This window comes from Myotis daubentonii, chromosome 16, assembly GCF_963259705.1.
Source record: "Myotis daubentonii chromosome 16, mMyoDau2.1, whole genome shotgun sequence".
Lineage (NCBI taxonomy): Eukaryota > Metazoa > Chordata > Mammalia > Chiroptera > Vespertilionidae > Myotis > Myotis daubentonii.
This window is the reverse complement of record NC_081855.1, coordinates 18,590,888-18,613,586: the sequence shown is the minus strand read 5'-3', so window position 1 is coordinate 18,613,586 and position 22,699 is coordinate 18,590,888. Positions and strand designations below refer to the sequence as shown.

The following is a 22,699-nucleotide window of genomic DNA, read 5'->3' as shown; positions in this document are numbered from 1 at the left end:
CTGGGTAACTTGGAGCATCCGGCTTTGCTTGGGGGAGGAGAGACCTGTGCACAGTAGCAGACTAGCTGGGGAAGGGGGGGCGGGGCAGTTGTGGCTGACATGACTGCAAAGACGTAGAGGGGAAAGGCCGGGGAGCAGGTGCAATAGCCGGGACACAGGTGGTGAAGTGTTTGTGAGATGGAGCTGAAGTGTTCAATGGATCAGTGCACAGAAGTCCTTGATTGTCACGCTCAGGAGTTTGTCCTCTACCCAGGGAAGAGTTCAGAGCAGGAGAAATTCAGTTGGGTTTCTGAGTTAGGAAGATTCTTCCAGCACCATCTGGGAGAGGGGGGTCTCCTCATTCTCTGGGCCCCAAGCCTAGGTTTGTGCTGGAGGCAAGGTAGGACAGGGCCCCATCAGATGTGGTGAGGAGAACGGGAGAATGTGGCACAAGGTGAGAGAAGTGGGTTCCATTAGCGTGTGTCCTCGCTTGAGAGTAGGAAACGGACTCCTCGGTAAAACCCACACCTTTCCTCTGTCCCACTCACCTGAACAGTGCAGGAAAGCTGCATTCTGAGGCTGCAGGTGAGAGCAAGCACCCACCTTCACTCGTGCTGCGGCCACAGACGGGCCTCATGGTGTTACTAACCTCCAGGGAAACGTATGGTTCTTGATCTGGAACTGGTGCTTGGGGTGGTCTGGAGGGTGGTCACCCCTGGAGAAGACAAGTAGGCACCCCAAGCAGGAGAAGTGCAATCTACGGCTAGATCTTTTTGGGTGAGTAGTGCAACTAGAGTGGGGGTAGCTGGAGCCTTGGGAATGCCAAGGACAGGTGTCCCAGCCACTCTTCTCTCCAAAAGAACTTCATTTTTCTTTTTGAAATTATTTTTTATTGTACAAATAATGTGGTGATAGAAAATGCCAAGCAGAGGGAAGGAAAACCATATTTATACCACCCCAAGACAATCAGGGTTCACATCTTGATAAATCTCTAAATTTTCAATACAGATAAATGTGAGGGCCACTATTCTATTTTTAAAAAGTATTTTTGATTTTTTTTTTTTTGATTTTTTTTAGAGAGAGGAAGGGAGAGGAATAGAGAGGTAGAAACATCAATCACTGATTGGCTGTCTCCTCCATGCCCCACACTGGGAATTGAGCCCACAACCCAGGCATGTGCCCTGACCAGGAATTGAACCATGACCTCTTGGTTTATAGGACGATGCTCAATTGCTGAGCCACACCAGCCAGGTTCTATTCTGTTTTTTATTTGCTTTTATCTAAAACTTCCCGAAAGTAGTAATAACCTAGTGGTCTGAGACCCCCCCACCTACATCCAGTGTTTTTTTCTTTGAACCATCCAACTCCATCTCACTTCCTCTCCGGCTTACTGGTTTTGAGGTTATGTTCCTGTGGTATGAAGGGAAGGCTTCTGATAAGAAAGTAATTAAGACCTCCCCCTGACCCTGTGATTTTCACTAGCCCCCACCCCCCACTAGATCCCAATAAGAAAGCCCATCAGAGCCTCTCAAAGTCCCCAAATCACCCAATCTCAGAGGCTGTGGCCAGAGTACCTAATGCCCACTGTACCCAGCAGGTCCTCACCACGACCCAGACTCAGGGCTGAGGGCCGCCGTCCTGCCACCAGAGGCCCCACACGGCCATTAGGCCGGATCCACAGGAAGAGGCTGGAGCGGAAAGTTGGGAGTGATCCTTGGAGGAAAAGCAGCCAGGCCCGGGGCACAGCCACTTGCCTTCCCCTCTGCAGCTCCAGATGTGTGGTGTGCTTGGCTGTGGTCAGGGCAACAGGCTGGCCAAAGTCCAGGGCCTGCGCTTTCATGTGCCGGACCCAGATCAGCAGCAGGATGAGGACCACAGAAGCAAACAGGAGCCAGAGGAGACCCAAGATGTAGAAGCCCAGGGGGAGGAGACAGCAAAAGTCGGGGTTGAGAAAAGGGTCGTTTCTGGAGCTATCCACATTCCCTTGAGCCAGTCCTCGGACCTTTTCGGGGTCGAAAAAGTCAGAGATGATTGTTGTGGATTTTAAGGGAGAGGGGGAGGTGGGTTCTGTGGTCAGTTCTGAAGTGGTCTGGAGTGTGCTGGCTTCTGAGGTTATGGGTTCTGAGGTGGTTGGAGTTGTGGTTTCTGGGGTGCTCGGGGTTGTGATGGGTTTTGGGGTGGTCAGGGTTGTGGCCTCTGGGGTGGTCGGGGCTGTGGTGGGCTCTGGGGTAGTCGGGACTGTGGTGGGCTCTGGGGTGGTCGGGGCTGTGGTGGGCTCTGGGGTGGTCGGGGCTGTGGTGGGCTCTGGGGTGGTCGGGGCTGTGGTGGGCTCTGGGGTGGTCGGGGCTGTGGTGGGCTCTGGGGTGGTCGGGGCTGTGGTGGGCTCTGGGGTGGTCGGGGCTGTGGTGGGCTCTGGGGAGGTCGGGGCTGTGGTGGGCTCTGGGGTGGTCGGGGCTGTGGTGGGCTCTGGGGTGGTCGGGGCTGTGGTGGGCTCTGGGGTGGTCGGGGCTGTGGTGGGCTCTGGGGAGGTCGGGGCTGTGGTGGGCTCTGGGGTGGTCGAGGTCTTGGTGGTTTCAGTCGTGGGTTTGGGGGTGCGGGAGAATGTAATGGATTCTAACGTGGTTGGAAATGTGGTCTGTTTCTTAGTGGACTCACGAGTTGGAGGCAAGTAGGGCATTTGGCTGTCTGGAGAAGCAGTAGATTCTGAGTAGCGTAGGCCCCTGGGAGTTGTATGGGCTTTGGTGCTGGTGATCACAGCCCTCGTGGTAGGCACCTTCTCACTCGTAGCGCCCTCGTCATATACATCATAGTCTAGGCCATCCACACTTCTGAGAGGGCCACAGTCCTTCCCTACGAAGTCAGAGACGGGTGTTGCCATATTGACACATCGCACGCTCCCCACATTGGGGGTCATGGCCTTGTTTTCCTCACCCTCCTTCCATAAGTAGACACTGTCAGCATTGTCTCGCAGCCAGCGACTGAAATAACGGATGCTGCAGTCACAGAACCAGGGGTTATTGTGGAGAAAGGCGAAAGGCAGAAGGCGATCTCCAAAGAAGCCCTCCGGTATTGTACGCAGCCAGTTTCCTTGGAGGTAGAGGGTGTCCAGCTCCTCCAGCCCATCCAGGAGCTCAAGGGGCAGCTCCGTCAACCGGTTTTCAGCCAGATTGAGCTTCTTCAGCTGGGGCGTGGACGCCAGGAGCCGGGGTGGCAGACTCTTCAGCCTGTTGCCCCGCAGGGAGAGCTCATGGAGGTGGCTGAGGCCATCCAGGGCCCCAGGAGACAATGAGGTCAGCTGGTTGAAGGAGACATCCAGGGTGGTGAGTGCTGGCAGTGTCTGTCCCAGCGAGGGCAGGCTTCTCAACTGGTTTTTGGGTATTTCCAGGGTCTCCAGCAGCGGTAGTTTCACATCGGCCTGCAGTTCCGTCAGTTGGCTGTCACCCAGATGCAGCTGAGTGAGCCTAGTCAGAGGCGCCAGGGACGCCATGGAGAAGGTGCGCAGGGGGTTCTCGCCCAGGCGGAGGATGGTGGTGTCTGCCGGCAAATCTGAAGGCATCGCCTTCAGACCCTGATTGTCACAGTTCGCTTCCACCTGGCTGGCCACTCTGGAGACCTCACAGGAGGGAAAGGGATGTGAAAGGCTCGGTAGCAGGAGCAGCAAGAGGAGGAGAGGCATGAGGACCTGTGGGCAAGGGGAGTTTGAGCGGGTACCTCACTGGCCCCAACATTATCCCCCCAGGCCCTAGCCCTCGCTGAAGCCTCCGGGATCCTTTCCGGAAACTTGGCTCCCACACCTCCCAACCTCCACTCCCCTCTCCTGCCCTTGTCCCCCAAAGCCTTAACTGCTAGCTGCAGGTCCTTGGCTCTCATCCCTCCCTCAGACCCTCTCCCCTCCCCTCCCAGCCCTAACCCCAGCTTACGGGCAGGCAGAAGGGCAGGCAGAAAAACCTCCAAAGGCACAGAGCTTCTTCCAGGGTGTGACTCGGTCCTTCTTTCTTCCAGCTCTAGGGAGGGCCTGGGCAGGGGCAGGAAGGGAATGGGGATGGGAGGAAGTGCCAACCTGATAGGGACTCCTGTGACCCCGTCAACAGTCTCCCTCCCGGACACAGGCCCTTATCACCCCCTTCCAAAGCCTTCCCCCAAGCCCTCCTTTTGGCTCTAATTTCTCCCACTTTCCTTCTCCAGCAGGGAGATTGGGAGTGGACTTCTTTAACCACCACCCTCATCCAGCTTTTAGAAACCTCCAGCTGCCACTCTCACTTCCCCTCCACAGCTACATCGTTCGAGTCGCCTAATTTTACCCTCACCTCCCTCTGCCTTCTCACCTGACTCTAGGCTGGTTTCACCCCTCCACTGTTTAGCGTTCTTGCCAAGTTTGCCAGTGCCCCCAACCCCTCTACGGCCACTGGACACTTCTCCATTATTTTCCGCAGCCTGCATACTCACGGTCACACCCACCTTGGGACTCCTAACACTAATCTTCCTGATTTTCCTCTTACCTTTCCGGCTAGCCCTTCCCCATCTCCATGGATTCTTCTTCCTCTGCCCTTCATGAAAATTAACCAGCCCCCAGACTTTGGTTCTTTGGGCCCCTTCTTTTTTTTATGCTACACAAACCCCTGAGATTATCCTTGTCCATTCCCTTGCATTCAACTACCACTTGTACTCCAGTGACTTTTAAAATTTTATCTCTAGCCCAGACCTCTCTCTTTTTTAAAAAAATATATTTTGTTGATTTTTCACAGAGAGGAACGGAGAGGGATAGAGTTAGAAACATCAATGAGAGAGAAACATCGATCAGCTGCCTCCTGCACACCCCCCACTGGGGATGTGCCCGAAACCAAGGTACATGCCCTTGACCGGAATCGAGCCTGGGACCCCTCAGTCCGCAGGCTGACACTCTATCCACTGAGCCAAACCGGTTAGGGCCAGACCTCTCTCTTGAGACCCAAACACATATATCCCACTGCCTTTTGGATTTCTTGAGTGTCCCAAAGACAGTAGAACAATATGTTCAAAACAGAGCTCATCTCTCTCCAAGTAGCTTATCTGCCCGTGTTGTCCAGCCTGGTGAATGGTACCATTATGCCTTTATTTCTCTACTAGCGATTTTCAACCGTTTTCATTTCATGGCACACATAAACTAATTACTAAAATTCTGCAGCACATCAAAAAATACATTTTTGTCGATCTGACAAAAAAATAGGTATAACTTTGATTGATTTACAAATAATAATAATAATAATAACCTACACTTTTTGCTCTAAAGTGACTTTTTAAAAAGTCAGGTGCTATTAAAAAAAAAAAAAAAAGCCAGATGCCGGTATTTGTATATAAGGATTTCTGGTACCAAAAACTTAACCAATAGTTGCAACCTTATTATGCAACATGATCAACAAGATGCAACTTTATTATATGACATATATGTATGGTTCAAGATGGCATTCACACTGGACTGCTATTGTGTTGGCTATTGATATTTATTTATTTATCTATTTTTAAAAGTAACATCATTTTTATTTTTTATTTTATTTTTAAAAAATATATTTTATTGATTCTTTACAGAGAGGAAGGGGGAAGGATAGAGAGTTAGAAACATTGATGAGAGAGAAACATCGATTCAGCTGCCTCCTACACACCCCCTACTGGGGATGTGCCCACAACCAAGGTACATGCCCTTGACCGGAATCGAACCTGGGACCCTTCAGTCCGCAGGCCGACGCTCTAGCCACTGAGCCAAACCAGTTAGGGCTTTATTTATTTTTAATATATTTTCATTGATTTTAGAGATAGGAAGGGAATTGGAGAGAGATAGAAACATCAATGACAGAGAAACATGGGTTGACACTCAACTACTGAGCCACACCTGCCAGGCTGTTGTCATTTTTCTGTTTTGTTTGTTTTTTTGTTAATCCTCACCCAAGGGTATTTTTCCATTGATTTTAGAGAGAGTGTTAGGGAGAGTAAGGGACAGAGAGAGAGAAACATCAACGTGTCTCTTTCACATCTATTGGTTGCCTCCTGCATGTGCCCCAACGGGGCTGGGGATCGAGCCTGCAACCGAGGTACATGCTTCACTGGAACTGAACATGAGATCCTTCAATCCGTGGGCTGATGCTCTATCTACTGAGCCAAACCAGGTAGGGCTGTTGTTATTTTTAAAAATTTGACAGTCTAAGGGAAAAGAGGTCAGTGCCCCTGACTAAATAGCCAGGTATAGCATGTTTTAAAAATTTTCGCAGCACACTAGTGTGCCACAGCATACTGGTTGAAAATCACTGGTCTGGCCCAGCCACTGTGGCTCAGTGGTTGAGTGTCGACCCATGAAACAAGAGGTCCCTGGTTCAATTCCCAGTCAGCGCACATGCCTGGGTTTTGGGCTTAATCCCCACCCAGTAGGGAGTGTGCAGGAGGCAGCTGATAGATGTTTCTCTATCATTGATGTTTCTATCTACCCCTCTCCCTTCTTCTCTCTAAAATCAATAAAAACATATTTTTAAAAATTGCTGGTCTGGCCCTGGCTTGTTAGAGTGTCATCCTGAAATGGCAAGGTTGTGGATTTGAGTTCCAGTTAGGGCACATCCAAAAAATAACCAAAGAATGCATCATAAATGGAACAACAAACTGATGTTCCTCTCGCTCTCTAAAAACAATAAATTAAAAAAAATTGCTGGTCTAAGATAGATACAAAAAAAGAACAAAAGATGCCCTGGCTGGTGTGGCTCCGTTGGTTGGATGTCATCTCCTGCACTGAATGGTTGCCAGTTCAACTCCTGGTCAGGGCACATGCCCGAGTTGGGAGCTCAAGCCCCAATGGAGGACATGCAGGAGGCAGCTGATGAATGTTTCACTCTCACATCAATGTGTCTCTCCCTCTCTCTCTAAAAAATATTGATTAAAAAAGAGGTGGGGTTTTTTTGCCCTAACTGGTTTGGCTCAGTGGATAGAGTGTCAGCCTGCGGACTGAGGGGTCCCAGGTTCGATTCCGGTCAAGGGCATGTACCTTGGTTGTGGGCACATCCCCAGTGGGGGGTGTGCAGGAGGCAGCTGATCGATGTTTCTTTCTCATCGATGTTTCTAACTCTCTATCCCTCTCCCTTTCTCTCTGTAAAAAATCAATAAAATATATTTTTAAAAAAGAGGTTTTTTTTTTTTAAAGAAATAAAAGAAAAGAACAAAAACAAAGACAAAATGAGCCCTAGTTGGTTTGGCTCAGTGGATAGAGCGTCAGCCTGCAGACCAAAGGTTCTCAGGTTCGATTTTGGTCAAGGGCACATGCCTCAGTTGCAGGCTCCTTCCCCAGCCCGGGCCCTGGTTGGGGTGCATGCAGGAGGCAACCAATCAATGTGTTTCTCTCACATCAATATATCTCTCTGTCTTTCTCTCTCTCTTCCACTCTCTCCAAAAATCAATGGAAAAATATCCTTGGGTGAGGATTAAAAAAAAAAAGAAGACAAAATAAAATGAAAGCCCAAAGGAGGAAAGAGAACAACAGAAAGAAAGAAAATGCTGGTCTAGTCATTCAATCAATATAAACAAAATCCCTGATAGTTATCCTTAACTCCTCCCCCCCTCCTCCCCACATCTAACTTGTCACCAAATTCCATTGATTTTACCTCCTAGTCACTTTCAAATCCACTTTTTTTCTTTCCCTACTGCCACCATTTCTAGTCCAGGGTGCCATCTTCTCTCTGCTGCTTCACCGAAACAGCCTCCCATCTGGTGTCCTAGCTTTCTGACTTCCCTTTCTCCCATTCTCCACTGGAGCTATCTTTCAGAACTTCAGATTTGCTCAAATACTTCACTGCTTACTCATCAATGGCTCTTTCCAGGAGGAAGTCTAAGACCCCTCACATGACTTATAGAGTCCTATGCGATCTGATGCTTGCCTACCTCTCCAGCCCCATCTCTTAACACTAGACCATTTTCTTTCTTGTGCCTGGACTCTCTCATCTCTTACCTCCTCCTATGTAACTCTTACTTATATGGAAAGTTCCAGCCCAGAATTCCTTCATCTAGAAAGCTTTTAGGACTTGCCAACATCAGGTTAGGTGCCTATTTCAGAGATCCAGCCACCATATCCTAATGATTTAAATGTCCTACCTACTATACCCCAGAAAGGGCATGAGTCTGCCCTTGTCTATTTGCCATTGGTGACTGGACAAGGGGTGGGCACGAGCCAGATGCAGTTAGTCCATAGTCTTGCCATTTACATATTTGCAAAAAGTATTTGAAAATGTGGAGAAAAGGAGACAGCAAACAGCAGGAAGTGAGGCAGAAAGTTGTAGAGAGAGATTACAGTGCGGAATAAGGCCCTGAGCTGTTGGTTTTTGCTGCCTTAGTAGCAGGGTCAATAGTGGTAAGCAGCAGCAGATGATCCGGTTAATTTAGGCTGAAAGGAATTTATTAAAAATACACGGGCTACTTTACAGATTTGTCCGTGAGGGCTAGAGAACCGAACTTGGAGCTGTGTAGCCAGGACAGTGCCCAGAATTAGGCTGCAGAACCAGTCTGGCGAGCAAAGCTCTGCTCCTGCTGCAAGACCAGGTCACTGAAGCCTGGACTGCTCCAGCTGCCCAGCCGGGGACTCAGTGTTTACTCAACCTCCCGCTGCAGAGAGAGAGAATTCGGTGCCACTGCTACTCTTTGTGATACTAACTCCTGAATCAACATCTGGTGTGACCTGATGGATCCTGTGCCTGTGACTCCGTGGGTCAGTGAAAGCAAGTATCTGATATTTCCAGCTTTTGTAATAGGAACCAAGTTCTGCTTCTCCAAGGATTCATAAGTTGAAGGATTTTTGCAGTCATACGTAAGAGATTCATGTGCTTTGGCACCTGCTGAAATGATCCTATATTTTATTTTCTTCCATGTCAATGTCATTAATTTTTTCCAATTTTGCATCTTTGAATGCTTGGGATGAACCCTATTGTGGCCATTATGATTTTTTTTTTTTTTTTAGTATAATTCTAGGTTGGTTTGCTCACATTTTCTTTAAAACTTTTACATCTACATTAGAAAATAAGAGTAGTCCAAGTTGATGTCAGCATCATGATTAAGAAGACTCCATTGTTGCTCCACTTAAACTTGCAACAGGTCATAGAACTATAACTCAATAAAGGATCTTGCTTAACACAAACACACCTGGAAGATTCAGGACATCAGAAGGTGGGCGTATTGAAATAAGTAGGGGAAGTGGCACAGGGGAAGGACGGGACAGTGGGCACCAATGCAGTTCAGCATCCACTGCAGCTCCTGCAAGAGTCAGGGTGCGGCCCTTCTCCTCATGTGGCCTGGAGCAGAAGAGGAGGAGAAGTAGTTTCTCACTTGAAAAAGGACATCTCCCTTGTCCTTTCCCCGTCAGGGTAGAGCCAGGTAGAGGTGGCTGGGAAGCTTAAAACAACAGAACAGTACTGACAGCCATTACTGGGAGGGGGATGGAGCTGCAAGACAGCTAATTTACCTCCCCTGCCCACACTCCCTGGCACAGCCTGGTAAAGAAAACTGAGATGACTTAAGCACCACAGCAAGAAGAAAGTAACCTATCCATCAACCTGCTGAATTTTTGAGAGCAAACAGCATCTAAACAAGAAAAAAGTTCATTACCTCCATGCGCAGGCAGAGAAGCAAACCATTAAAAACCATAAACAACTAAGGTAACAGAAAGAAAAAAAGTCCCCAGAAACCAAACTCAAAGTCAAAGATCGCAGTTATGAAGAAGCTCAGTGATATACACAGAAAGCCAGTTCAGCCCTAGCTGGTTTGGCTCAGTGGATAGAGCGTCAGCCTGTGGACTGAAGGGTCCCGGGTTCGATTCTAGTCAAGGGCACATGCCCAGGTTGCAGGCACAAACCCCAGTGTGGGGCGTGCAGGAGGCAGCTGATCAATGATTCTCATCTTTGATGTTTCTATCTCTCTGAAACCCAAAAAAACAAATCAACAACAACAACAACAAAAACCACATAATAAAATGCCCAATATACTTACAATTTTTTTAAAAAAAAGACAGTTCAGTGATTTTTACCAAAGAGATTGAAACTATAAGAGAGAACAAAAAAGCAATTCTAGAGCTGAAGAATTCAATAAAGGAGAAGAGGAATACACTAGAGAACATTGAAAATAGAGCAGATCAGATCGAAGAGTGAACATGAAGATAAAAATTTATAAGTAAAAACAACAACAACCTCTAAGTGACTCAGGAGGGAGAAGAAAGAGAACTAAAAGGTTGTTGGTTTTGTTTTGTTTTTAATGAAAGAACTCTATGAGAACTATCTGACTAAATTAGAAAGAGCAACGTGAGGATCACAGGTATACCAAAAGGAGGAGAGTGGGAGATGGGAACACAGAACTTAGTGAAAGAAATAATTGATGAGAATTTCCCAAGCTTTTGGAAAGAACTGGACTTCAGAATAGACTCTAAAGTGGCTCTCAACCTTCCTAATGCCGCAACCCTTTAATACAGTTCCTGATGTTGTGGTGACCCCCAACCATACAATTATTTTCGTTGCTACTTCATAACTGTAATTTTGCTACTGTTATGAATCGTAATGCAAATATCTGATACGCTATATGTGTTTTCCGATGGTCGCGACCCACAGGTTGAGAACCGCTGGGAGGAAGCTAATAGACCAATGCTAAAAGAACTTCTCCAGGTCACATTTTATTCAAACTGTCAAAAATTAATCTTCTGCCCTGCGAGGATAGAAGAAGATGGCATCTGCAGGCCAGAAAGAGACCCTCTCCCGGAGCCCATAGCATGCACCCTGACCTGGGACTTCCCGTCTCCAGAAGTTCTTCTACCACATACAAAAAGACAAAAGTATACAAAGCTTTGAGTAAAAAGAACAATAGACAGACAGAAACAGGAAACTGCAAAACTACGTCAGAATAGGATATTAAATACTTAATTATAACATAAAGGTTAAAGGGGGACATTAAAAATAACTGCAATTACTGAAATTTGGTAACAAGTGTACAACATAAAGAGAGATAATTTGTAACAACAAAATCATAAAAGGGGAGGAGAAAAAGGATCGAACCGATACAGGTGAATGAAGATAAAAGGCAAGTAGAAGAAAAAGGACTATTTTATGCATGAGAAGTTTTACACAAACATAATGGTAACCACAAAACAAAAATCCAGAACTAAAACATAAAACAACAACAGAAGTGAACAGAAAAAACATAATACTAAACCACCAAAACAAAATAGTGAACAGAATCACAAGGGAAAAGAAACAATGGAGATACAGAGCAATCAGAAAATGAGAGATAAAATGGCTGTAGTAAGTCCCCATATATCAATAATCACCCCAGGTGTAAATGGACTAAACTCACCAATCAAAAGCACAGAGCAGTGGAAGGAATTAATAAACAAGACTCAACTCTATGTTGCCTGCAGGGGATTCATCTAAGCTCCAAAGACGAACAGAGGCTCAAAATGAAAAGGTGGAAGATGATACTTGAAGCAAATGGCATCTAGAGAAAAGTGGGCATAGCAGTACTTATATCAGACAAAATAGATTTCAAGATAAAAATGGTAATAAGAGACAAAGATGGGCACTTTATAGTGACAAAGTAGATAATACCAAGAAGATATAACACATATACTAGTATATGCACCAAAATACATAAAGCAATTACTCACAGTCCAACAGGGGAAAACGGACAAAAATACAATTATAGTAGAGGACTGAATACACCATTGTCAGCAATGGACAGATCCTCCAGACAGAAAGTCAATAGGGAAATTAGACAAAATGGACTTAATCAATATTTATAGAACTTTTCATCCCCAAACGACAGAACACACATTCTCCTCAAGGGCACATGGGACATTCTCAAGGACAGAAAACACGCCGCACTCCCAAAATGCTGGTATGTCATATTGTCATTCTTAATTGTCTCTCGATATATTTTGACATTTTCTTTTACTTCTTCTTTGACACAATAGTTTTTCAGTAGCATGTGGTTTATTTTTTATTTATTTATTTATTTTTTATTTTTTTCCCCCCCCATAACTCCCCTCCTCCCAATTCCCGCCCCACCCTCCGCCCTCACTCCCCACCCACTGTCCTCATCCATAGGTGCATGATTTTTGTCCAGTCTCTTCCCACATCTCCCACACCCCTTTCCCCCCCAAGAATAGTCAGTCAATTCCCTTTCTATGTCCCTGATTCTATTATAATCACCAGTTCATTCTGTACATCAGATTATTTATTCACTTGATTCTTAGATTCACTTGTTGATAGATGCATATTTGTTGTTCATAATTTGTATCTTTACCTTTTTCTTCCTCTTCCTCTTCTTAAAGGATACCTTTCAGCATTTCATATAATCCTGGTTTGGTGGTGATGAACTCCTTTAGCTTTTCCTTATCTGTGAAGCTCTTTATCTGACCTTCAATTCTGAATGATAGCTTTGCTGGATAAAGTAATCTTGGTTGTAGGTTCTTGGTATTCATCACTTTGAATATTTCTTGCCACTCCCTTCTGGCCTGCAAAGTTTCTGTTGAGAAATCAGCTGACAGTCGTATGGGTATTCCCTTGTAGGTAACTGAGTTTCTTTCTCTTGCTGTTTTTAAGATTCTCTCTTTATCTTTTGCTCTTGGCATTTTAATTATGATGTGTCTTGGTGTGGTCCTCTTTGGATTCCTTTTGTTTGGGGTTCTCCGCGCTTCTTGGACCTGTAAGTCCATTTCTTTCACCAGGTGGGGGAAGTTTTCTGTCATTATTTCTTCAAATAGGTTTTCAATATCTTGCTCTCTCTCATCTTCTGGCACCCCTATAATTCTGATGTTGGTACGCTTGAAGCTGTCCCAGAGGCTCCTTACACTATCCTCGCATTTTTGGATTCTTTTTTCATTTTGCTTTTCCAGTTGGATGTTTTTTGCTTCCTCGCATTTCAAATCATTGACTTGATTCTTGCGCTCCTCTGGTCTGCTGTCGGGCGTCGGTATAATATTCGTTATTTCAGTCCGTGTGTGCTTAATTTCTAGTTGGTTCCCCAATATAAGATCGAGGGTCTTATTAGTTTTCATGTAGATCTCATTAAGTTTATCGGCAGCTTCTAAACAGTTCTTGAGAGACCTTAAAAGTGTGGTTCTGAACTCTATTTCTTCCATTGACAATTTTGTCCTGTTTCTTTGTCTCCGCATTTTGTTATGCTTCCTTGGTGCACCCCCTAGTGGTCTTTGTTCGCAGTCTTATAGATAAATCTTGATTGTTGTAGCTAATCCCAGGGAGGGTTTGACCTCCAGGCCAAGTGGCTATGAGAATCAGCTGTGTCAGCAGTGAGGAGAACTTCTGTCCCCTAGGGAGGTGCTAATCTAGCCTTTGCCTGAGGCTATCCGGCAAATGCCTCTGTGCAGGGCTTGGGCGGGGCGGGTCGCACAGGATCAACAGGGTGGGCCGGAGAGAGCAGTTATGGCGGCTCTCAGTCCTGTCCCCAGGGGCTCTGCCTCTCTGAGTCCCAGCACCCGCTGCAAAGCTCGGAGAGAAAGCTGCACTCGCTCTGACCGAAGCCAGACAGTCCCGCTTCTCCCTTTGAGTCTGGGTCCCTAAAGACTCGCCTGTATCTGGAGCTCAGAGTCTGTGACTCCCTCCCGATTGAAAACGCCAACCGCGCCCTCCGCCGCCAGTCCGCTCCGTGCACTCCGCACCTCAGAATTTGACTTCAGCACTGCGCCTCCTCTGAGTGTCCGTATGCGTTTCTCTTTCCTCCTAGTTGTAGGACTTCCACTCAGCCAGCGTTCCTGTGGTTCTGGGTGATGTCCGTTCCGTGTTTTAGTTTCACTTTTGAAGTAGTTGTTCAAAGCAGCAAACTCCGGCGTTAACCTATGCCGCCATCTTGGTTCTCGCATGTGGTTTATTTATTGATTTTAGAGAGAGGGGTGGGGAGAGAGAAACATCGACTTGTTGTCCCACTTATTTATGCATCCATTGGTTGCTTCTTGCATGTGCCCTAACCAGAGATCAAACCTTCAACCTTAGCGTATCAGGACAAAGATCTAACCAACTAAGCTATCCAGCCAGGGCCAGTAGCATGTTGTTTAATCTCCAAGTGTTTGTGGTTTTTCAGCTTCTTAAAGTTAATTTCCAGTTTCTTTGAAAAGAAAAATAAACTTAACAAATCTTTGGTTAGATTCACTAAGGACAAAAGAGAAAAGACTCAAATAAAATCAGAAATGAATGAGGAAAAGTCACAACGGATATCATAGAAACACAAAGGGTTATACAAGAATATTCTGAAAGCCTATACTCCACCAGATTCACTAACCTATAAGAAATGGACAAATATACAACCTTAGAAATATACAGCCTTCCTAGACTGAATCATGAAGAACTGGAAAACCTAAATAGACCAATCACTAGTAAGAAAATTGAAACAACAATCACAAAGTCCCCCCCCCCCCCCCACAAAAGTTCAGGACTAGGTGGCTTCACTGGTGAATTCTACCAAACATTCAAAGATATAATACCAATCTATCTCAACCTATTTTTAAAAAAATTGAGGAGGAGGGTGAGGATATACTTCCTACCTCAGTTTATGAGCCCAACATTATCCTGCTCTGTTATTCAACATAGTACTGGAAGTGCTAGCTAGAGAAATTAGACAAGAAAAAGACCAAAAATAAAAGGCATCCAAATTGGGAATGAAGAAAACTGTCCCTACTTGCAGATAACATGATTCTATAGGAAGAGAACTTTAAAGACTCAAAAAACAAACAAACCAACTATTAGAAATCATAAACAAATACTGTAAAGTTGCAGGACACAAGATCAATTTACAAAAATTCATTGCACTAACAATGAAACATCAAAAAGAGAAATAAAGAAAATAATCCCATTTGTAAGTGCAACAAAAGGGATACAATACCTAGGAATAAACTTAACAAAGAAGGTGAAGGATCCATACCCAGAAAACTATAAGACATTGTTAAAACCGAATAAATGGAAAAATATTCCATGTTCATGGATTGGAAGAATTAACATTGTTAAAATGGCCATATTACCTAAAGCAATATACAGAATTAATGCAATTACTATAAAAATCCCAATGGCATTTTTTTTTACAGAAACAGAACAAAAAAATTCTCAAATTTGTATGGAAACACAAAAGACCCAAAATAGCCAAAACAACTAAAAAACAAACAAACAAACAAACAAAACAAAACAAAGCCAGAGGTATCACACTCCCTGACTTCAAACTATACTACAAAGCTACAATAATCAAAACAATATGGTATTGGCAGAACTACAGATACTCAGACCAATGGAACAGAATTGAGAGCCCATAAATATAGAAAATAGACACATAGATATAGAGAATAAGCAGATGGTTGCCAAAGGGGAGGGAGATGGAAAAAAATGTTTTTAATTTTATAAAGGACTGAGAGCCCAGAAATAAACCACATATATATGGCCAACTAATTTTCAACAAAGGAGCCAGAAACATACAATGGTGAAAGGAAAGTCTCTTCAAAAAACGGTGTTGGGCCCTAACTGGTTTGGCTCAGTGGATAGTGCATCAGCCTGTGGACTCAGGGTCCCAGGTTCGATTCCGGTCAAGGGTATGTACCTTGGTTGCGGGCACATCCCCAGTAGGGAGTGTGCAGGAGGTAGCTGGTCGATGTTTCTCTCTCATCGATGTTTCTAACTCTCTATCCCTCTCCCTTCCTCTCTGTAAAAAAATCAATAAAATATATTTAAAAAAAAACAAAAACAAAAACGGTGTTGGGAAACCAGAAAGTCATATACCAAGGAATGAAAGTAGACTGCTATCTGACACCATACACAAAAATTAACTCAAAATGGATTAAAGATTTGAATGTAAGACCTGAAAAAACAAAACACATAGAAGAAAACACAGGCATTAAACTTACAACATTGGCCTTGGTGGTGTTTTGTGAACTTGACCCCAAAGGGAAGGGAAATAAAAGCAAAAATAAATGAATGGGACTATCTCAAACCAAAAAGCTCTGCACAACAACAAAACCATCAACAAAACAAAAAGGCAACCAACTGAATGGGAGAAGAATTTGCAAATGATACCTCCAATAAGGGACTAATATCCGAAATATATAGAGAACTCATACAACTCAACAGCAACAAAACAAACAATCCAAATAAAAATTGGCAGAAGATCTGAATAGACACTTCTCCAAGGAAGACATACATCTGGCCAACAAATATATTTTTAAAATGTCCAACATCACTAGTCATAAAGGAAATGCAAATCAAAACCACGGAATACCACCTCATACGGTTAGAATGGCTACTATCAATAACACAAGAGATAACAAATGTTGCAGAGAACGTGGAGAAAGGGAACCTTCATATATTGCTGGTGGTAATGTAAACTGGTGCAGCCACTCTGAAAAGCAGTATGGATGCTCCTCAAAAAATTAAGAATAGAGTTACCATATGCCTAGCAATCTCTCTCCTAGGCATCTACCTAAATTTTTTTTAAATATTTTTATTTATTTCAGAGAGGAAGGGAGAAGGAGAGAGAGATAGAAACATTAGCGATGACAGAATCATCGATAGGCTGCCTCCCACATGCCCCACACTGGGGATTAAGCCTGCAACCCAGGCATGTGCCCTTGACCGGAATCGAACCTGGGACCCTTCAGTCTGCAGGCTGACGCTCTCTTTCCACTGAGCCAAACTGGCTAGGGCTACCCAAAATTTTTGAAAATACTTATTTGTAAAGATATATGTACCCCTATGTTCATTGCAGCACTATTTACAATCGCCAAGACATGGAAATAATATAAGTGTCCATTAACAAATGATTGGACAAAGATGTGGTTCATATATATGATGGAATACTATGTGGCCATAAAAGATGAAATATTGCCATTTGTGACAACATTTACAGATGCCATATTATAAAGGTGTATATCTAAAACATATAATGTGATTATTAACCAACGTCACCCTAATAAATTTAATTTTTAAAAGTATAGAGCCTCACCCTAGTCGGTTTTGCTCAGTGGATAGAGCGTCGGCCTGCGAACTGAAAGATCCCAGGTTCGATTCTGGTCAAGGGCACATGCCCAGGTTGTGGGCTCGATCCCCAGTGGGGGGCTTGCAGGAGGCAGCCGATCAATGATTCTCTCTCATTATTGATGTTTCTATCTCTCTCTCACTCTTCCTTCCTCTCTGAAATCAATAAAAAAAATTTTAAAAAAGTATAGAGCCTCATAAGTTAAAAATAAACAACGAAAATGAGAGTGACCCATAGATTTCTTTTGAGGGGCTTTGTCTTTTTCTGTTGGTTTTGTTCTGCTTTGTTATTGGAGTTACATTGGCCTTGTAAAGTAAGTTGGAAATTTTTATATTCTCTGGAAAAATTAGGGGTTTTCCGTTCCGTGCAGGCTTGGTGGAATTCACCTATAAAACCATCTGGACCTCATGCCTTTGGGGGGATAGATAGCTCCTTGGATACCTTTCCAATTCCTACCATAATTATTGCTCTGTTGAGAGTTCTTCATGTTGAGTCAAACTTGGTAATTGATATTTCTACTAAAATATACCTTTAACGTTCCTGCTCAAATTTACTATTGCATGTTTGAACATTTATATTTTTATCATTTGTTAAAATCTCCTTATCTATAGTAATAACCCCTAATATTGTTTATTTGTATTTTCTCTCTTTCTCTCTTCCTTCCCCTGCCCCTTCCTTTCTTTCTTCATCAGACTTACCAAAGATTGGTCTATTTTATTGGACCAGTCGAAGAACTAAATTTATTAGTGTTACTATTCAATTGCTGTGTTCTTTCTATTTGATGATGAATGTCTAGTTCAGTGATGGCGAACCTATGACACGCGTGTCAGAGGTGACACGCGAACTCATTTTTTTGGTTGATTTTTCTTTGTTAAATGGCATTTAAATATATAAAATAAATATCAAAAATATAAATCTTTGTTTTACTACGGTTGCAAATATCAAAATATTTCTATTCTATATGTGACACGGCACCAGAGTTAAGTTAGGGTTTTCAAAATGCTGACACGCCGAGCTCAAAAGGTTCGCCATCACTGGCTAGTTTCATCATTAATAATTCCTCATACTTTGAGCTTATTTTCATGTTCTCTTTTTACTTTCTTGAGTTGAAATCTTAGTTCACTAAAAAGATTGGAAATACAATCATTTTTGCTTTTTAGGGAAATCCACTTAAATTATACTTTTCATTGGAGTGCTGCTCTGTGCCATCTCACAAGCTTTCTCATGAATAGTGTTGTTGAGCCCATTTCAACTGAACTTTAATTTCAACTACTATAATTTTAGTTCTAAAATTTCTGTTTGGTTCTTCTTTAGACCTATTTCTCTGCTAAAGCTTTTTATTTTTTCTTTGTTTCAAACAAGTCATAATTTCTTGTTAAAGCATTTTTATTGTGGCTGCTTGAAAAGGTTTTTTTTCAGATAATTTTAATACCTCTCTCCTTTTGGTGTTGGCAGCTGCTGATTGTCTTTTTTTCATTCAATTTGAGATCTTCCCAGTTTTTTTAAAAGATATATATATAGCCCTAGCTGGTTTGGCTCAGTGGATAGAGCCTCGGCCTGTGGACTGAAGGGTCCCGGGTTGATTCCGGTCAAGGGCACATGCTCAGGTTACGGGCTTGATCCCCAGTAGGGGGTGTGGAGGCAGCCGATTAATGATTCTCTCTCATCATGGATGTTTCTAGCTCTCTCTCCCTCTCTCTTCCTAGCTGAAATCAATAAAAATATATATAAAAGAATAAAATTATAAATAAAAAATATATAAAAATAAAATATATATAAAATAAATATAAATATAAAAAATAAAAATATATAAAATATAAATAAAAATATATTTTTTTATTGATTTCAGAGAGGAAGGGAGAGGGAGAGAGAGCTAGAAACATCCATGGTAAGAGAGAATCATTGATTGGCTGCCTCCTGCACGCCCTCTACTGGGGATCAAGCCCGCAACCTGGGCATGTGCCCTCCTGACCAGGAATTGAACCGGGACCCTTCAGGCCACAGGCCAACGCTCTATCGCTCTATTGACTGAACCAAACCAGCCAGGGCCTTCCCAGTTCTTGGTATGATGAATGATTTTCAATGGAAACATGGACATTTTTTAATGCTAAAATTGTGTTTATTTTAAACCAAAAGGGTCTGATACTCATTCCTGTTACAACATTTTCAGAGAAAAAGGGAAAACATAGGAGGCAGGAGAGGGGATGGGTTGCCAGCATGCGCCTTCTAAGCAGGTCCCTGCAGTGGCCCGCAGGAGCCCTGGGCCCAGGGCGCCCTAGGACTCGCCAACACTTCCTCATTTCATCTGTCATCCAACTATCACTTCTGGTCAGTGCGTGTTTCGTACTAAAATTAAGGAAAGCCTCATAAAACCAGTCCGCAGCAAGTCCCTGCGAGCGCAAGCTCGGCTTTCAGCTGTGCGGGAGGCGGAGTTCACGCTTGAACACATCCACCCAGACCTGGGGGTGGCCCCAAGGCAACAGGTACAGCACGTGGCCCTGGCCGTCCCCACGCACTGGAGCCCCCTCCACCCCCCCCTTCCCCCGCCCCAGCCCTCAGGCACGTGGCTGCAGGGGAGGGGCTTCGATCGGAGGCGAGAGGCTGCGGAGTGAGCCGTGCGCGGCCTCCCGGGCAGCAGAGCTGGCAGCCCCCTAGCCGGGCGCTCCCTCCTCCCGTCCCCAGTGCACAGGGGCTCGTCACCGCGCTGGGCAGATGCCACGAGGCATGCCGGGCTCCTTCCGCATCGCCTCCCTCCCCGGGCCAGCCTCCTCATCTCGGCAGCTTGCTCAGCAGGCGCCGGTTCGGCTGCTTCCGGCTGCTTCCTCTCGAGCACTGCTGCAGCCGCGCTCAGGCCCGGGGTCTCCTGTTGGACCGTCTCGCTGCTTTCGCAGCCGCGCATGCGCAGGAAAGACCCCGGTCTTGACACGTGGATTTCCCCGACTGTCATTCTTACTCCAGCGCGTGCTGTGTGCTTGGCGCACGCCAAACATGGACATTTCTGTCTTATTTTATGAGACTCTGGGTCTTATTTAACCCTCCTCTTTTAGCCGGTTTTCTATGACAGGGCTGGGGGTGGCGGGGGGGGTGCTGTCTTTTCACTGCCAGATGGAGGTAGCCCTCAAAGCCCAGCTCAGCCCCTGTTGACATTGGATGGAGGTGAGGGCCGCCTCACTGCAGCGCGAGGGGGGAGGGGGGTGTCCCAGTTCCCACAGGTCTGCACTGCCACCTGGGGAGGATATAATGAGCGGAGGCCTCCTCTGCCGCAGCCCAGCAGGGAGGTGAGGGCTCCTCCCCACTGCCAGCCCGGGACTGAAGTCCCCGCACCCACATGGCCTTCTGACCCTGCGGTGTGGGAGGCCTCATTTCCCGCTGGTGGGGGAGGGGGAGTAGGGGGTGAAAGTTCCCCCTCCCTACTTGGCCTTCTCGGAAACCACCCTGGTGAGTTGGGGCGCCTCATTATATCCTGGGAAGGGTGGAAGTCTAGGCTCAGCACTGGTGTGGTCGGGTGTGGGTGTGGCCACAGTTCTTCTGTGGTATTTCGCTGGAATAGAGCCGTTATTTTCCAAGTTTTCTCTCTTGTTAGGCGGCCCTTTCCTGGTCCGTTGGCTAGAGAGAGCAGGTTTTTGTTGTGGGCTGTTTTATTTTGTTTGCTTCTTTGTTTTGTCTGCGCCTTGGTGTCCAGCCTGCTGACTTCACTTTCGAGACGGATGAGCGAAGCAAAAAGAAAACTCAGGAAACTCACCGCCATCCTGCTGTTCCTTGGGTTTCGAGGTCCCTTGCCTTTCTGCCTTCTTCTCTCCACCTTTTATCTTCTTATGAGCCATGTCGGCCAGGCAATAAATAGAGGCTTTTAAGAAAAAGAAAAGAAAGGTTGATAATGTTCTCTGCCGGGGAGGGTATGAGGACACGGGCACTCTCACACTCTGTTGGTGTGAAGGCTTTTTTGGAGAACAATTTGGCAAAAGGCATCAACGGTTAAAAGAAAATGCATGAACTCTGCCCCAGCAATTTCACTGCTAGGAATTAACCCAATGGATACATTTGCAAAAGTATGCCAAAGATAAATGCATAAACATGTTCACATAGTTTGTCATTGCAAAACCCCAAATGGTTAGCACTTAAATGTCTATCCATTGGGAACTGGATAAAGTATCTATGGCACATTCATGCCGTGGAACGCTGTGCAGCAGTTTAAAAGAACAAGGAAGACTTGTATGTACTGATATGGGCCAATCTCAACAAAAGTTGCAGAATAGTAAGCATAGTCTGATGCCATATCTATATATATAAAAGCCCAGCAACCGAACAGTGGAATGACCAGAATGACGGGTGGACCAGTCGCTATGTCTTGCACTGATCACCAGGAGACAGATGCTCAATGCAGGAGCTGCCCCCTGGTGGTCAGTGTACTCCCACAGCGGGAGCAGCCACTCAGATGACAGAGATGAGCAACGCTTTCACAGCAGGCTGATCCCCACAGGCCATGCCCCCCACCAGTGCACAAATCTGTGCACCAGGCCTCTAGTATTTTTATATATATATATATACTTACATGTGCTGGACTTTAGGAAGGTTTACAGCTAACCACACTGCCAACCTTTGGGAGAAAGAAGGGATAGAAACAAGCTTTGGGTTTTCGCTATGTCCTTCTGCAGTCTTCAGTTCTAGTGATGGGCATGCATTACCTTTTTTATCAGAAGGGTTTTTCTGGGCAATCAATTGACGTGTGTTACGAGGCATTTTTTTTTCTTTATACTAGTTTATTTCTTCTTTTTTAGTTTTCTTTGTTTTTCTTTTCAAATATATTTTTATTGATTTCAGAGAGGAAGGGAGAGGGAGAGAGAGATTGAAACATCAATGATGAGAGAGAATCACTCATCGGCCTCCTGCATGCCCCTCACTGGGGATCGAGCAACCGTGCTCTGACTGGGAATGAAATGGTGATCTCCTGGTTCATAGACCGATGCTCAACTACTGAGCAGCACTGGCTGGCGTATTTTTTTTTTTTAATCCCTATATCTTTAAGTCAAGAAAAGGAGGATTTACTGGAAGGATGCTGATGTTCCTCATTCGAGCAGCCTGCAGGAGGAGACAAATGCAGATGGGCCCCTGGAATTTCTGGGGCCGGGGCCTGGGATACTGGAGGCCTTTTTTTTTTTTTTTTTTTGGTCTCTGTGTACCGGCTGCATTCTCTCTCAGTCATATAAAGGATGGGGAATGAACATGGCTGCCTTGTGCATCTAAATTTATATCTTGCCCTGGCCGGTTGCTCAGTGGTTAGGGCCTTGACGGGGGAATCAAAGGGTCATGGGTTCAATTCCTGGACACATATCTCGGTTGCTGGTTTGATCCCCAGCCCAGTTTGGCCTTGTGCAGGAGGCAACCAATTGATGTATTTCTCTCACATCTCTCTCTCTCTCTCTCTCTCTCTCTCTCTCTCTCTCTCTCTCTCTTCCCTCCCCTCTTCCCCTCCCTCCCTTTCACTCTCTCTAAAAATAAATGGGAAAATAACCTTGGTGAGGATTAATAACAACAAAAATGTGAAATTTATCTCTTGCCCTCCTACAGCAAAGAGAGACTGACTTCCTGCTGAACAATATTCTCAGGGAAGGGCTTTCTGTGGCCAGGTGTTCTGGATCCATCAACTCTGGCCAGAGGTGAGGAGCCTCTAAGTCAGTGGTTCTCAACCTTGGCTGCACATTAGAATCAC

The 22,699-nt window shown here is 45.0% G+C and overlaps 1 protein-coding gene across 3 annotated transcripts; it reads right to left on the bottom strand.

Annotated features, from left to right (window-relative positions):
• Positions 1-1,024: 1,024 nt before the first annotated feature.
• GP1BA (glycoprotein Ib platelet subunit alpha) lies at positions 1,025-21,684 on the bottom strand. 3 transcript variants are annotated; one of them, XM_059668950.1, is made up of 4 exons: positions 21,542-21,684; positions 20,732-20,836; positions 3,900-3,994; positions 1,025-3,661 (listed from the first exon to the last, which is right to left on the bottom strand). In XM_059668950.1, exon 4 carries the CDS (start codon positions 3,653-3,655, stop codon positions 1,532-1,534), a length of 2,124 nt encoding a protein of 707 aa, XP_059524933.1. In that variant the 5' UTR covers positions 3,656-3,661; positions 3,900-3,994; positions 20,732-20,836; positions 21,542-21,684; the 3' UTR covers positions 1,025-1,531. The 3 variants fall into 3 exon arrangements, with proteins under 3 accessions (XP_059524933.1, XP_059524935.1, XP_059524934.1); XM_059668952.1 differs by lacking the exons at positions 20,732-20,836; positions 21,542-21,684 and adding an exon at positions 7,940-8,107; XM_059668951.1 differs by lacking the exons at positions 20,732-20,836; positions 21,542-21,684 and adding an exon at positions 7,596-7,745.
• Positions 21,685-22,699: the final 1,015 nt, after the last annotated feature.

Excerpts from the sequence above, each read along its gene's own strand:
- GP1BA (XM_059668950.1), bottom strand. The coding sequence starts at position 3,655 with ATGCCTCTCCTCCTCTTGCTGCTCCTGCTACCGAGCCTTTCACATCCC.